This window comes from Emys orbicularis, chromosome 1, assembly GCF_028017835.1.
Source record: "Emys orbicularis isolate rEmyOrb1 chromosome 1, rEmyOrb1.hap1, whole genome shotgun sequence".
Classification (NCBI taxonomy): domain Eukaryota; kingdom Metazoa; phylum Chordata; order Testudines; family Emydidae; genus Emys; species Emys orbicularis.
In genome coordinates this window covers 83,640,916-83,655,759 of record NC_088683.1, presented here as the reverse complement: position 1 = coordinate 83,655,759, position 14,844 = coordinate 83,640,916, and the positions used below count along the sequence as shown (strand labels likewise).

The 14,844-nt window shown below is 37.6% G+C and overlaps 1 protein-coding gene across 1 annotated transcript in view; it reads left to right on the top strand.

Annotated features, from left to right (window-relative positions):
• Positions 1-14,844, top strand: part of ATP2B1 (ATPase plasma membrane Ca2+ transporting 1) — a 105,733-nt gene that overhangs the window by 79,051 nt on the left and 11,838 nt on the right. The window contains exons 11-18 of the mRNA XM_065419954.1: positions 1,440-1,681; positions 5,801-6,038; positions 7,425-7,604; positions 7,691-7,778; positions 8,060-8,166; positions 13,759-13,950; positions 14,195-14,408; positions 14,568-14,779. Of these exons, the coding sequence (XP_065276026.1) occupies positions 1,440-1,681; positions 5,801-6,038; positions 7,425-7,604; positions 7,691-7,778; positions 8,060-8,166; positions 13,759-13,950; positions 14,195-14,408; positions 14,568-14,779 (1,473 nt within the window). The remainder of the gene's footprint in view (positions 1-1,439; positions 1,682-5,800; positions 6,039-7,424; positions 7,605-7,690; positions 7,779-8,059; positions 8,167-13,758; positions 13,951-14,194; positions 14,409-14,567; positions 14,780-14,844) is intronic.

The window sequence follows — 14,844 nt, the reverse complement described above, 5'->3', positions numbered from 1 at the left end:
ACACAAATTGGTGGAGTGGTAAATAAAAGCTCGGTGTAATACAGACCAACCTAGATTGCTTGGTAAGGTGGGCTCATTTGAACACCATGTGTGTTTAACGCAGCCAGATGCCAGATCCTACATCTAGGAATAAAGAATGTAGATCATACTTAAAAGATTCAGCAGTGTATCTTGGGGAAGTGGGGGTGGAAAGTGACTCCAAAAATTATTTAGGGATTTCGGTGGGTAACAAACTGAACATGAACTTACAGTGCAGTCCTGTAGCTAAGAGGGCAAACTGTCACATAATGCAGTTAACCATGGAACTTATTGCCAGGTGATGTTGTGAAGGCCAAAAGTATAACAGAGTTCAAAAAGGAATTAGATAAGTTCATGGAGAATAGGTCCATCAGTAGCTATTAGCTAGGATGCAACCCCATGCTCTGGGGGTGCCTAAACCTCTGACTGCAAGAAGCTGGGGTTGGATGACACGGGATAGTTCACTCAACAGTTGCCCAGTTCTGTTCATTCCCTCTGAAGCATCTGGCACTGGCCACTGTTGGAAGACAGGATACTGGACTAGACAGACCATTGGTCTCACCCAGTATGGCCATTCTATTTGATCCTTGGCTTATACAGTAGAGAAACAGTGAGTAGGAATAATGAGGTGGTACTGTCCCTATATATGGCATTAGTGGGACCACTGTTGGAATATGGTGTCCAGTTCTGTTGTCAGCACTTCAAAAAGGATGCTGAAAAGTTGGAAAGGGTTCAGAAAAGAGCTAAAAATAGTTTGAGTTCTATAAAATATGCCTTACAATCAGACTTAAGTACAATATAGTTAGTTTAGAGAAGGTTAATGGGTGACTTCATCATGGCCTACAAGTACCTACAAGGGGAAGAGATTTCATAGTAATAGGCTCTTTAATCTATCAGAGAAGACATAATGTGTCAATTTTAAGGAATCCAAAATTAAACAAATTTGGACTAGAAATAACTTTAACAATGAGGGCACTTAAGAATTGGAACAACTTACCTTTGAATGTGGGGGATTCTGTCATTTGTAGTCTTTTTAATCAAAAGTTGGATATCTTTCCATAAAGATGTTGTCACTTGAGCAGAAGTTATGGGATCAGATGCAGAAACTATTGGGTTGGATTCTTTGGCCTGTTACAGGATGTCTGACTGAAAAATCATAAATGGTCCCTTCCTGGCTTACAATTTATGAAAGCTGCCGATTTCTTTTCACTTTGATCAGGGCATTTATAAATACAGATTTTTAACACTTGTAATAAGTGACTTTGATTTTACAAATTCAGCAATTCATAAGCAGGGTATCTGGTTCTAGGATGGTAATAACTTCACTTCTACTGCTCTTAAATTTGCAATTTTCTAATAATGGAGTACTGTATTCTGCAAACTAGAATAGAATTGCATCTTTTTTTTTTTTTTTTTTACAGCCTCCTGAAAAAGAAGGTGGCCTGCCACGTCATGTTGGTAATAAAACAGAATGTGCCTTGCTGGGATTGCTTCTGGATTTAAAAAGAGATTATCAGGATGTAAGAAATGAAATACCAGAAGAGGCACTGTACAAAGTATACACCTTCAACTCAGTCAGAAAATCAATGAGTACGGTGTTAAAAAATTCTGATGGCAGTTTTCGGATATTCAGCAAGGGTGCCTCTGAGATAGTTCTTAAAAAGTAAGATTAATTTTTTTTAAATGTTATGTACATGTAATTGACAAACTAATCAGATAATCTTTTTATCTTCCCATTTGAGAACAGTAAAACTGTTAAACTATACCATGCAAAAGTAGCGGCTCTTCTATGTATTGGCTGCCACCAATGCAGATTTTGGGATATACGCCTTTCTCCCGTTAGTCAAGAAGGTGACAACCAGCTGTAACAAAGACTTATTTCCTACTACCCTGAGAGCTGCTCTTACTATATTTTGCCTTTTTCACACAACTGCTTTTTCCTATTTCAGTGAAGCAGGAAAACAGTAAAGTAGGTTTCTCTTTTCCTTTTGCTTCCCTAAAATCACATTGCAGAAGAGGGAAAACTTGCATAAAAGTTGAAGTGTGGTGCAGGCAATGGCATGCTGCTTCTTATGCCTAAGCAAACTCTGAATCTGCTTTTGAGACAGGAAGCAGGTAAGTGGGCAGAGCAGAAGGCTAGTCACAACCACAGTGCTATGGCTTTACGCTCAAGCAAAGTGGGGACTCTCTCTAGATGTGAGACAACCACTGCCCCAAAATGCTTGCTAGACCGAAATAGAACCAACAAACCATTACAACCTCCCACCCCCACCCCCCCATGGCAAGTTTCAACGCCCTGCCTGAGAACAATTATTTACTCCTTTTAAAAGATAAAGCCTCTCTGAAGCTGAAGACAGGCTTTCCTTCATCCATTCTGTGTGTCAGTGATTTTGTTTCAGGTGCGTCAGCCCTCTCATCGGTTGTCCTCATTTTTACCTGGATAGTGTCAGAGGTGAGAAGTGAATGGGACCAGAAAGCAAGTTCACTTTGACAGCCATGCACCTGAGAAATTCCTCACCCTACTTTTAGACCATTGGACTGTCTTGTCGCTAGTTGGTTGCTGTGCGGCGTGTTTCCCACCCAGCTGTGAACAACTGACAGGCAGTGGCCAACTTTCTAGGGAAGTATAGTGCCTCTGTCAGGCATAGATCCAGACCATAACATCAGCCCAGTCAAGCCTTCAAGAAGAAACAAAAGTTAGGCCCCCTATGTCAAGTGTGAAAGTTCTGATTCAGTCATGATAGTTGATTGAGTTCACTCCTCTAAATGTTAAGTTTCTGTGACCAAAAGGAAACTACTCCCTCATGCTCAGCAGTTAATGCCCCCCTAACTAAGATGATTTTTCTGGTCTATTTTGTTTCCTCTGCATCACTTTCATCTAGTGATAATGTAACTGACCAGCTAACTCATAGGATTTTAAAGCTGTATCCACAACTCCAGGGTTAAGACCTTTCCCAAGCAGATGTCAGCCTGAAGAAACTCTTCTGTCCTTCAAGAGGCATGCAGAACCTGACATGGGTAGGATCTCTTTGGGGATTTTTCCATGAGATGTGGAGTTCTGAATCTTCCATGGAGGAACGGGAAAACTTGAGCCATTTTCCAAAAAGAGAGCAGAGTTGCCAAAACTAGACCGAGATCCTGTCTCCTTGAAAAGAAAGCAGTCTGTTACCAGAACTAGTTTTATTCTCCAGTATCTGCTAGAGTATTTTTAAAAGCTTGGGTATATATAATGGACCTGTATCATATCCTCACTGTTTTATCAGGGCTAGATCCAGGAGAAAGTCTAAGGGAGCTGTTGCAAACTAAAAAATTTATCTTGTTGGATTGGTAGTGAACAATGCTCCTAGATCAAACTGGTCAACATGGGCACGCTTGTAGATAGATCACTAATCTCTTACTACTGAAAGATAAAACTGAAATCCTTCCTCCTCTCTATACTTCAGTGTCTCAATAGCTGGAAGTAAATTCTGTGTTTCTCTGGTCACTTTGGCACAGAATGTGGATGTAGCCATTGACACAGGTTTGTTCCACACATTGATTTAAAGATAAATCTCATCAGAGTATCACAAATCACGACTACTTAATTGTTCACAATTAAAATGTTCTCTGTCCTCATTCTTTCCATGTTGGAAAATTGAAAGTCTTTCCACTAGTGTACTAGGCACCTACCCTTATCCAAATTTAAACTGTGTAGCTTTTTTTTATTCCTGTGTTTGTTGTTTTTTTTTGTTTGTTTTTCTCATGAGCTTCTGTTCTACATGCCAAACTGGAAGTAGGGTTTGGGACCTCTGGCCAGGGTTGGGGAGCGGGGACATGAAAACTTAGATGGAATTGGAAGTTACCTGAGTAGCTGAAAACATAGAATTACTCCAGTCTTGTGAAAAGTAACAGAAGAAAATAGCAGATAAGGAAATCTATCTAGTATGCCAGAATAATACTTTAAGTAATCTCTACATTATTATTTTTTTGATAACTACTTAACCAGTGACTTCCCACCTCCATCCCCCTTGCTCTTTCTATAACTATTAGCAGGAGCTTGATTCCCTCATCACCTCCTTAAATATTTTTAAGACCTTTCTTGGAAGGTAAGGAAAATCATCAATTTTTATCGACTTAAACATTTTAGCTTATGGCATTGTGAATTTGTGATTTGACTGCTTCATAGCTTTTGTTTAAGTAATAAAAATTTCCCAATATTTAAATATACAACAGTTGTGCATCTTTACTTCTTTACCTTGCTTCTAGTCTCAACAAATCATGAGGTAGTTTGTGAATGTTCTATTTGTTTATTGACAAGTGTTGAGTTAAATGTGTAGTTTTAGACCATAGCATTTTAAGAATTCAACATAGTTTTCCTATATGCTTTTTGGGAGATCTGAAATTCATATTTTGGCTATAATGGTGGTGGGGAATGGTTGAGTCATTTGGTACTTTAGAATGTTAACACATCTACTCAGTTGTATGTAATTATGACTTAATATTTAAAAAGCATCTTTCTTATGCTTCTGGAGTTAGTGTATATTGTACTGTATTGCAATGTATTTGAAGTTTTAAGTGGCATTTTTTTTTTTTAGTGCTTTGCTGCTTGAGGAGGAAACACATTTATTTTTGTATTTCCTGGCAATGAGAAATCAAACTCTTCTACGGTCAAAATACACCTAATATTTCTTTCCTCATTAGTCAGATCCTCTAAACTTGTTTCTTTCTGAAACAAATTACCTGCTGATTTTTAGTGAATGTTTTTTACCATATCATTTGGATCAGTTTGTGCTATATTAAAGTATTTCAAGAGATGAAGGAATAACCCTATGAAGTGATAAACTGTTTTTGGGCTATTGTAATGCTTTCCTTTGTAGACTGTCTAAAGAACTTGCGGTTCAGTTTACAGATTGTTGGCACTGCCTTACTAATGACTACACCGCTTACTTGCTGCGGGTAGGGAGAGGTCACTTGTTTACTGCTAAACGTTTATCAACTCACTACCAACTTTACTGGAAATCCCGACAATATATATACAGACAATTCAAAACACAAGGGCACCCGGAGCATGGGGAAGGGGTTTTTCTTGTGTTCAAGTTATACATGTAGATGTAAAGCTCAGACTTGCGAAAACAAGAAGTCTGAAGCTAATCTTAGAAATATAATTTTTATAAAAACCTTGCTTAAAATCACTGCAGTTTGGTCTGATGTCTTGCAGGCAGATATTTTGGTGTCAGACCAAATTAAGTACCATATAAATTGATAAGCACAATTGATTTAAATCCTACTCCTGTACCACGTGAAACATTGGACCTGGTTCTCATATTGCTCAAGAGCTAAATTTCTTAGACTCAGCTGGTCAGAGTGAGCATTATCTAAATACCAGTTTAGAGAGTTTTAATTCTTTGAAGGTAATGTTAGTTTATGCACTCTCATCCACCATAGCTGCTGCTGCTTTTGGGCATTATTTTGTGCTGTGGGAACTCCCCACTGTCCATCTCTCACTGAACACAAAACACAGAAGTACAATACAGACAGACTAATATATTAACTTTCAATTTCTGCCATTTTAAGCGCCTGCAAAATATAGTGCTTATATGAGGGGGAGTTAATGTAAGGTTGACACCACCTTCCTTTGCCTTTTGGAGGGACTCAAAATTGTTTTCCTTTGAGGAAAACGATTCGTTATGCCTGCAAGCATTACAATTTCATTTTATCAGGTGTTTAAGTATGTGGTTCTGAATCTTACCATAAACTAAATCCTTTATTTGGTATTTAGTCACCTCTTCCATTCTTTTTTTAGGTGCTTCAAAATATTGAGTGCTAATGGTGAACCAAAGGCATTCAGACCTAGGGACCGTGATGATATTATAAAAACTGTGATTGAACCTATGGCCTCTGAGGGACTCAGAACTATATGTCTAGCATTCAGAGACTTCCCAGCAGGAGAACCTGAGCCAGAGTGGGACAATGAAAATGATATTGTCACTGGTCTTACCTGCATTGCTGTTGTAGGGATTGAAGATCCTGTGAGGCCTGAGGTAGGAAGAACTGTGAATTCATTGTAACTGTTAAACTGTATTTTTGCTAAAATAAATCTTCATCTATATCAATTTGTTAGGCATCTGGATTCTTGACATTCTTTACAGAACTGTTTGCCAAAAGAGAGTCTCATTTATTTACTGTGCTTAAGATTTAATGTTGCTTATGTGATGAAAGGTGGTCCAGGAACCTAGTGAAAGTGTCATAGATGGAGACTATAAATAATTAAGACTTTCATATTGCCAGTGTGGTGGTGTAGCCCTCTACAATGACCTGGAAGGCAAATGGAACAATCAGTAAGCACTCAGTAGTAATGCATTCACAAACTTGGACATTAGAAACAACATTATTTAGGACCAAATAATATTGGCCATTGTCTTCTGTATCTCCTTTAAAAAAAAAAAAAAAAAAAAAAAAAAGGCATTTTATAGGGTCTCAATAACCAGAGGTAAGGAAAGAAGACATCTCCTTTGTAGATCTTTTCAGGAGAACAGTAACACTTCACAATGCATTTAAATATAAGCAATAGGTATAAGAACAAATCCCAGGGTGGGATTTGAGTCCAATCATAGAATATCAGGGTTGGAAGGGACCTCAGGAGGTCATCTAGTCTAAACCCCCTGCTCAAAGCAGAACCAATCCTCAGACAGATTTTTATCCCAGTTCCCTAAATGGCCCCCTTAAGGATTGAACTCAACCCTGGGTTTAGCAGGCCAATGCTCAAACCACTGAGCTATCCCAAAAGTGAGCACTACCAACTGTAGCGTACTGACAGTTGGAAACAATGGCGAAATCATAAAACATGCACAGAATAAAATACTGGTATTTGTTTTTGTAAACCTTAACACCAGAGCTTACTAACGTGGCATGTGGCTCTTTGCAGATATTTAAAGTATACAATTTATTTCATAGTGGTGCTCTGCAGAAAGTCTGATAGTGAAATACACAATAATGGTCAATTGCGTGAGGCTCTTTAAGTGATAACTAAAAAGAAAATAAATGTATTTGAAAATTAAATTTTATGGGGAAAAGAAGTCTGTGCATGGACACGTGAATTATTGATGTTAGAACACCAGCTTTGCTTGGTCAGCTGTTGGGGATTGAACAAAGAACCTTGATCTGAAGGACCTTTACTACTTGAGGCGGAGGCTAAGGCCATTATCTCAGAGGCAGTGGAATACTTGTAAACTTCTTTATGCAGTCCAGTACTAGAGGTGGCCATACAGTCACATTGTGTTACTATGGGTCAGGTCAAGAACACAGTGCATCTTTTTTCAGTAGTGGAATTTACTGTAATCATCCATTACTTTATTTGGTGGTGCTAGGACAAGTACTAGGCACTCAACATGAAAACTACAATAACAAGCTTTTTTCCCCATAAACAGGTACCAGATGCAATAAAAAAATGCCAGCGTGCTGGTATAACGGTGCGCATGGTCACTGGTGATAACATTAACACTGCTCGTGCTATTGCTTCAAAATGTGGCATTTTGAATCCTGGTGAAGACTTCATATGCTTAGAGGGCAAAGACTTCAACAGACGAATACGTAATGAAAAAGGAGAGGTGAGTCTGTTTTTTTCAGTAGGATTGCATTTGTCTTTTATAGTGTTTTACTTGCACAGTATAACTAATCTGCATTCTTTGTACAGATAGAGCAAGAGCGAATAGATAAGATTTGGCCAAAGCTTCGTGTGCTTGCAAGATCTTCACCCACTGACAAACACACATTGGTAAAAGGTAAAGTGCATGTTCATTCAATGTTTCAGAAATTCAAAATGCAAGTTTTTTTCGGACTCAGGCTTTTTAAAAACTAAATTAGGCTTGCCCATTGTATCTGTTAAAATTTGATGATCTCAGTACCTGAGGTCATGTCTCACATCCCAGTCCTTTCACCTAAGGAGTACTTGGCCCATCTTAACTAAGTATTGTGCATAAACACAGAGCACTACAGTCAGGCTGCCCCACAAACTTGTAATTACCAATGCTGAAATTCAAATCTTCGTGTGCTTTCATTTTAGGTATAATTGACAGCACTGTCTCAGAGCAGAGACAAGTTGTAGCTGTAACTGGAGATGGCACTAATGATGGTCCAGCATTGAAGAAAGCAGATGTTGGCTTTGCCATGGTATGGACTCTAGTCTCTTTACTTTCAGTGGTTAAAAAGTAATTTTGGTTTTTTTAGCCTTTTTTAGCTAAAGCATCAATCTTGCTTGCTGTGAGTGTCATATGTGAATTGACAAAGCTGAACAAATTTGCTTGTAGCTTGGTAGCCCACTGAGCTACCAGACGTAGCATTGACAGCTACCGCTTCCCACACTTTTTTTTATTTTCTTCAGACTTCCTTACCTTTTAACCTAAGGTTCAGGTTTTCAGCTGTAGAGAATGGAGGTGTGTTCTTGTGTCATAAGATGCTGAATGAAATCTACTTAAAAGCATTAGTCTCCAATCAGTTTTAATAATTACAAATCAAACTGTTTTTATGCAGAAGTTCATTGCTACCTCTTCTGCTCCTTTTGTCATGCTTGTCAAGGTGCCTAAAGTGAGATATGATCAATGTTTGCAATTGGTTTTATATAGAAATAATCTTAGATCAACAACATAGCCTGTTGCAGCTTTGACTGGAAGAAAAAACTTGTTTCTAAAATTTACCAAGGATATTTTCCTCCAGTACTTCATTGATCTCTATTTTATAATTTTGTCTAAAAGTGACCTGTTAGAAGTGAAAAGTTAAATGAGTTTATGGACCCTCAGAGCTTCCAGTTCCTCACAAAAGTATCAGATACAGAAGGATGTTGGGTCTTCAGTCAGAGCAGTGTTTTGTAGGTACCCTGGCCCACTGCATCTGGAGGCACCCTCAAAGAACAGAGACCAGGTCTTGGGCCACAGACTCTGAATGCATCCGTTTAACAAATTCCCTCCAAGATTCTCTTTTTCTAAAAGATGTGCTCTAATTCAAACAGCAATAATTTCAGGGTAGTTCTATAGGCCTGCATTATGCAGAAGGTCACACTAGATGATCAGTTGTCCCTTCTGGCTTTAAAATCTATGAATAAGCTATGATTGATAGAGGATTGCGGAAATTTAAACTCTGAACTTTCAAAATCCTCCTGTCCAAGTGACCATATGCATCAGACCTTGGCTGGGAGAGCATACAAAAAAGTTTGTATACTTGGTGAGCTGCTTCCCTATAGTAGTCCAAGCTTTAGAAACTTCCAGAAAACAAATACATTTGTGATGCACCAAGTGGAGATTTCAGAGGTAGTGTCCCAAAACTGTGGTCTGATTTGAATCAGTTGGACCGCAGCATCAACAAGAAAGGAAAAAAGATCTTCCCCTGTTGGAAAAGCTTGAAGTGTGGGACTGGGCAATACCTTGCCAGGTACTTGTACTATTCAGTTTCCTAGTGCAAAAGAAGATAGTCTTACCCATTGAGTCATACTGCATTACAATTGCTTGATCTCACTGAGTGGGAGCGCACTAAATTGTTGGCTTTAAGTATGCTGACCTTAAAGAATTGTGAGGAGGTATGGGTTACATGATCCTGATAATCCCACAGTATTAAAGACTAATTTTGTTCCCACTTATATTGGCCATTGAGATCTCCAGTATAGTGGGACCCTTTCTGTTCAACCTTCATCATCCAAATCCAGGCATCTCTTTATATTAGAATCTGGTAACTGTACCTGTCTGGCTAGATCCTGAGAGGGTAGAGAGCAGCTGGATTGCAACCTTAAATTCTCCAAGATGAATTTTCCATAGCTTACTAGAAAGTTCCAAGCCTGTTTTGATTCAGATATTAACTTTGGACTGAATATATCAGGATTAACCAATATAGGCAAAACTCCATATCATGTCTATCACAGGTTAATGATTGGAATTAATTACTACCTGATGGATGTTTAATCTACTTAATGAGTTTGGTCTCCGTCCCCAGTTGACTGACTACATGACACCCAACGGTGATTTTCAAAAACAGGAGCTGAAGAGTTGGGCTCCCAAATCCAATTTTTAATTTTAGCTCTGACTAATATTATAGATATAGGCCCTTGTTGGATGCATTGGTGAGAAGGATAAGGATTTGAATGGGCAGGGAAACTGAACTAACTCTTCATATTGTACCTATTCTGTGGATAAACCAAAAAGAGTTACTTTCTAGGACTTCCAGTTGGTACCCTTTGACTAAAACTATGTTAATGTGCTAAAAGAAAAAGTAACTTCATATTGTCATGCGAAACTACTTGATTATTTTCTATGTCTGGGATTAACATCCTTCTTTATTTGGCACCTATTTCATCTTTCTGTGGACATTTTTCTAGCTTCAACTTTATGTTCAGTTATTTATAATTAACTACCGTATATACTCGTTCATAAGCCAAATATTTTTGGTAAAAAGGTGACTCATCAAAGAGGGGGGTCAGCTTATAAATGGGTCTACAACAAAATTTGATTTTAAACTCTATGGAATCATTGAATTAAATATCTAATACATTCTCATTTTGTTTACCTGAAGCATTCACAGGCATGGAGCCCCTCGGCTCCCTGTAGCTGCAGCTCCCATTGGCTGGGAACGGCAAACTGCGGACACTGGGAGCTGAGGGGCTCCGTGCCTCTGAACGCTCCAGGTAAACAAAACGTCCAGGTCCACTGGCAGCTTATCCTAACGGGCCAGGAGCCAAAGTTTGCCAACCCCTGAAATATAGGGTCGGCTTATGAAAGGGTCATACAGTTTTTGCTATTTTTACCTAACTATCTGGGGGGTCGGCTTATAAATGAACGGGCTAATGAATGAGTATATATGGTAATTTTAATTAACTTTCACATTAGGAAGACAAAAACAACGAGGAGTCCGGTGGCAACTTAAAGACTAACAGATTTATTTGGGCATAAACTTCCGTGAGAGAAAAAACAACAACATTTTTTCAGATGCATGGAGTGAAAGTTACAGATGCAGGCATAAATATACTGAGACACATTACCCACGAAAGCATATGCCCAAATAAATCTGTTAGTTTTTAAGGTGCCACCAGACTCCTTGTTGTTTTTGTGGATAAAGACTAACACGGCTACTCCTCTGATATTAGGAAGACAATTCATTTTACATTAACTTAATGTAAGATAAATTCATTGTTCCAAAGTCTTACAAGAGAGGCATGGGATTGCAGTTGAGTAAGGCTGTGGAGAAGTGGATTCCTGGAATTAGAATGCACTAGATGATGATAGTGCTCTCCCCTACACTTGAAATTACTTGAGTTACAAGGAGGGTTAATTTTAAAACTATCCTCAATCATGAGATGTTAATGTGGTCCATACAAAAACGATACCTCCTTTTAAGCACCTAGACTTGAGTTCAAGTTTCTTCTGTTTTTTCTGGCTACTTGTCAAGGTGGAATTCTGACACCAACTTGAAGATAAGAATGTACACCATGTTATCTCTGTGGAATTTGGTGTCAGGTGGATTGGTTACAAGATCCTGAAGCTTTCTTACTTTAGGGATTTTTTTTTTAATGCTGAAGCTAACATGGATGCATTTTTCCTAGAACAGAAGCAGATACGTAGACAGTAAAGTTTCACATGGGAAAGCAAAACAATAGTAACTCGCATACCAGTCTCAATTAGCACTTTTCAGGAGCATAGCTCACTATTGTATTGATGCCAACATGTGAAAAATACTCTTTTCCTCTGACTAAAACAAGCACTGTTGCATGCATAATGGTTTCTGGTATGACATTCTCCAGCCATCTGAATTTTATGAATTTTAAATGTTGAATTGAGATTTTTGTTAAACTGATATATACCAGTATTGTGGCCTATGTATTTTTAATTTCTTGACACTGGGAGTTGACTTCCTGGCAAGAGTGCTTGCACAAATGAAGATCATTAAATATTGCTACCAACGGGTCCAGTATCTTACATTCAGTGGGGGAGGGGTATAGTCCTATACTCTTCCTTGAAATCTATAAAACATAATTTAGCCTCCAATGGGATTTTTAAAAAAATTATAAATGGTTAACTAATATATCTCAGACCCTCATTACCCAATGCTTGTGCCTTGTATACATACACACTTGTTTTTCTGTTTTTTGCAGAGAAGCATTCTCTATTATAAAACAAAAGTTTATCTTCCAAAAGGTACATTGTTTCTGATCATATGAAGTTGTTTTCTGTTAACCTATATAAATCAGCTAGATTTGGAGCACAGGCTGCAGTACTGTACTACTGCACTATCTGGTGGCTCAGAAAGACTTAATACTATTACTGTACTTCAGCCGTTTCAACCAACCATGCTGGTTGCGGAGCCACATAAGCTTAGATAATAAATGTCTGTGTATTTTCTCAATAATGAGAAACCACACAGACAAGTCTGTCATTATTTTGTGTAATTATTTCACCTTTTATATTCTTTCGAAAACGAGAGCAGAAAGTGTCTGCTCTGATTGAGACTGTGTAGTTATGTTTTACCTGTGCAGCACCTTTAGAGAGGCTCCTTTAAATATTACTACACCATAGACAGATTTACAGCACACTTCAGCTGTTAAACTATAGTTTATATTTCTGTGATATACTTTACAGGGACAGTTTTACAATGAGGATGGCAGAGCATGAATAGTACTTAAATTATAGCAAAATCATGACAAAGTCTTATCAGGAGAAGCACTATGGACCATGAATCTCTAGTATATTGAGGATGGTGTTTTTTTGTTTTTGTTTTTTTTCAAGATTACTAATCCATTGCCAACAAATGATGAATGAAATAAAAAAGACACTAGGTTTAAAGACTCCAGCTTTCTCTGCGGACTCCTGCTTTAACTAAAACATCAACTGATCATCACTATCTTGATATTTGTGCTGGTATACATGGTAGCAAACGTACTGCTCCTGTAACAAAGCATTAGACAACTCCCACCTGTTCATGCTCTCTGTATGTGTGTGTATATATATCTCCTCAATATATGATTCACTCTATATGCATCCGAAGAAGTGGGTTGTAGCCCACGAAAGCTTATGCTCTAATAAATTTGTTAGTCTCTAAGGTGCCACAAGTACTCCTGTTATTTTTGCGGATACAGACTAACACGGCTGCTACTCTGAAACAAAGCATTTAGTAAAGATAATCTGAGAGAATAAGTTAACTGGTCAGTGAAATAAAACTTTGATGGGAAAACTACCTTAACTTTTATAATTTCTTTATTGGATTGCCCAAGCTATTCACCTGCTTAAAAAAATAACTGTTTCCTCAATGCAGTTACATGTGGTTGGTTTTTTTTTAACCATGTCAAGAGGTCAGGTTTATCTAATGGTTCAAATTAAAAACTAAAAAGACGCTTAAACTAAACAAAAGGATGATTTATTGTTTGAGCACAAGAGCTTAATTTGATTAAGCATATAAAATGTGTTTATCCCTTGGTACCTGCCTCAGTAAAATACTTCAACTTTTTTGTATTTTATTGATAATTTTTAAATACATATCAACATCGGTATCTTTAACTTGTTAAAATTTCAGTCTTGCATTTCAATTTTGCGCTTCTTCAGACCTTTTAAGAAATAATATTTGTTCTCCAAAAGTGAGTTTATTGTAAGCCTAATATTCTAGAGTGTTGTACTTTTCCTTAATTGAAAGTTGTGTAGTAGAAATGTAATTATTATGCTAAATACGCTATATATCCGTTATTCCTGCTGTTTTGATTCACAGTGTTCCTATGTATGTTCTTCCTAACAGGGTATTGCTGGAACAGATGTAGCTAAAGAAGCTTCTGATATTATTCTCACAGATGATAACTTCACAAGCATTGTTAAAGCAGTTATGTGGGGACGAAATGTTTATGACAGTATCTCCAAATTTCTTCAGTTCCAGCTTACTGTCAATGTCGTAGCAGTAATTGTTGCGTTCACAGGAGCATGTATTACACAAGTAGGTACTGGTGGTAGCTGGTTTCAACTAATTTAAGTTCTGAAAACATGTGCCTCTTTAACTGAACTCTTGCGTACTGAAATCTTTTCAAAGTCACCATTTTGCGTGCTGTTCTAAAGAATGTACTGCTCTTCAAAGCAATACACCAAATTTCCATATAGCAAATGTTTTTTTAATGGCTGCAACTTGTTCATTTCTAGGATATTTATTGTGTTATCTATTAGGAAACATATCCTTTTTATAGGATTCTCCACTTAAAGCTGTGCAGATGTTGTGGGTAAATCTCATAATGGACACATTAGCATCTCTTGCTTTGGCAACGGAACCACCTACTGAATCTCTCTTGCTGCGGAGACCTTATGGTAGAAATAAACCTCTGATCTCTCGCACGATGATGAAGAATATTTTGGGTCATGCAGTCTATCAACTTGTGGTAGTCTTTACACTCCTGTTTGCTGGTAAGAATATTATAAAAGCTTTGCTCATTTTCTAGAAGTTAAAGCTAATTTATTATGGCATTTCAATCTTAGTCATGTTAATCCTGACCTCTTTAATATTTTGATTCTAATTGTGTATTTTTTTGTTAATTCATGATACTGAAATGTCTTATTACACAGGTGAGAAAATTTTTGATATTGATAGTGGAAGAAATGCACCTCTGCATGCTCCCCCTTCAGAGCATTACACGATTGTTTTTAATACATTTGTGATGATGCAACTTTTTAATGAAATCAATGCCCGAAAAATCCATGGTGAAAGAAATGTTTTTGAAGGAATCTTCAACAATGCCATCTTCTGTATTATTGTTCTGGGCACGTTTATTGTGCAGGTAGGTAATTGAAGATTTTAGTTTAATATTGTTAGTCCTATTTAATTTATTTGTTGTTGGTGAAT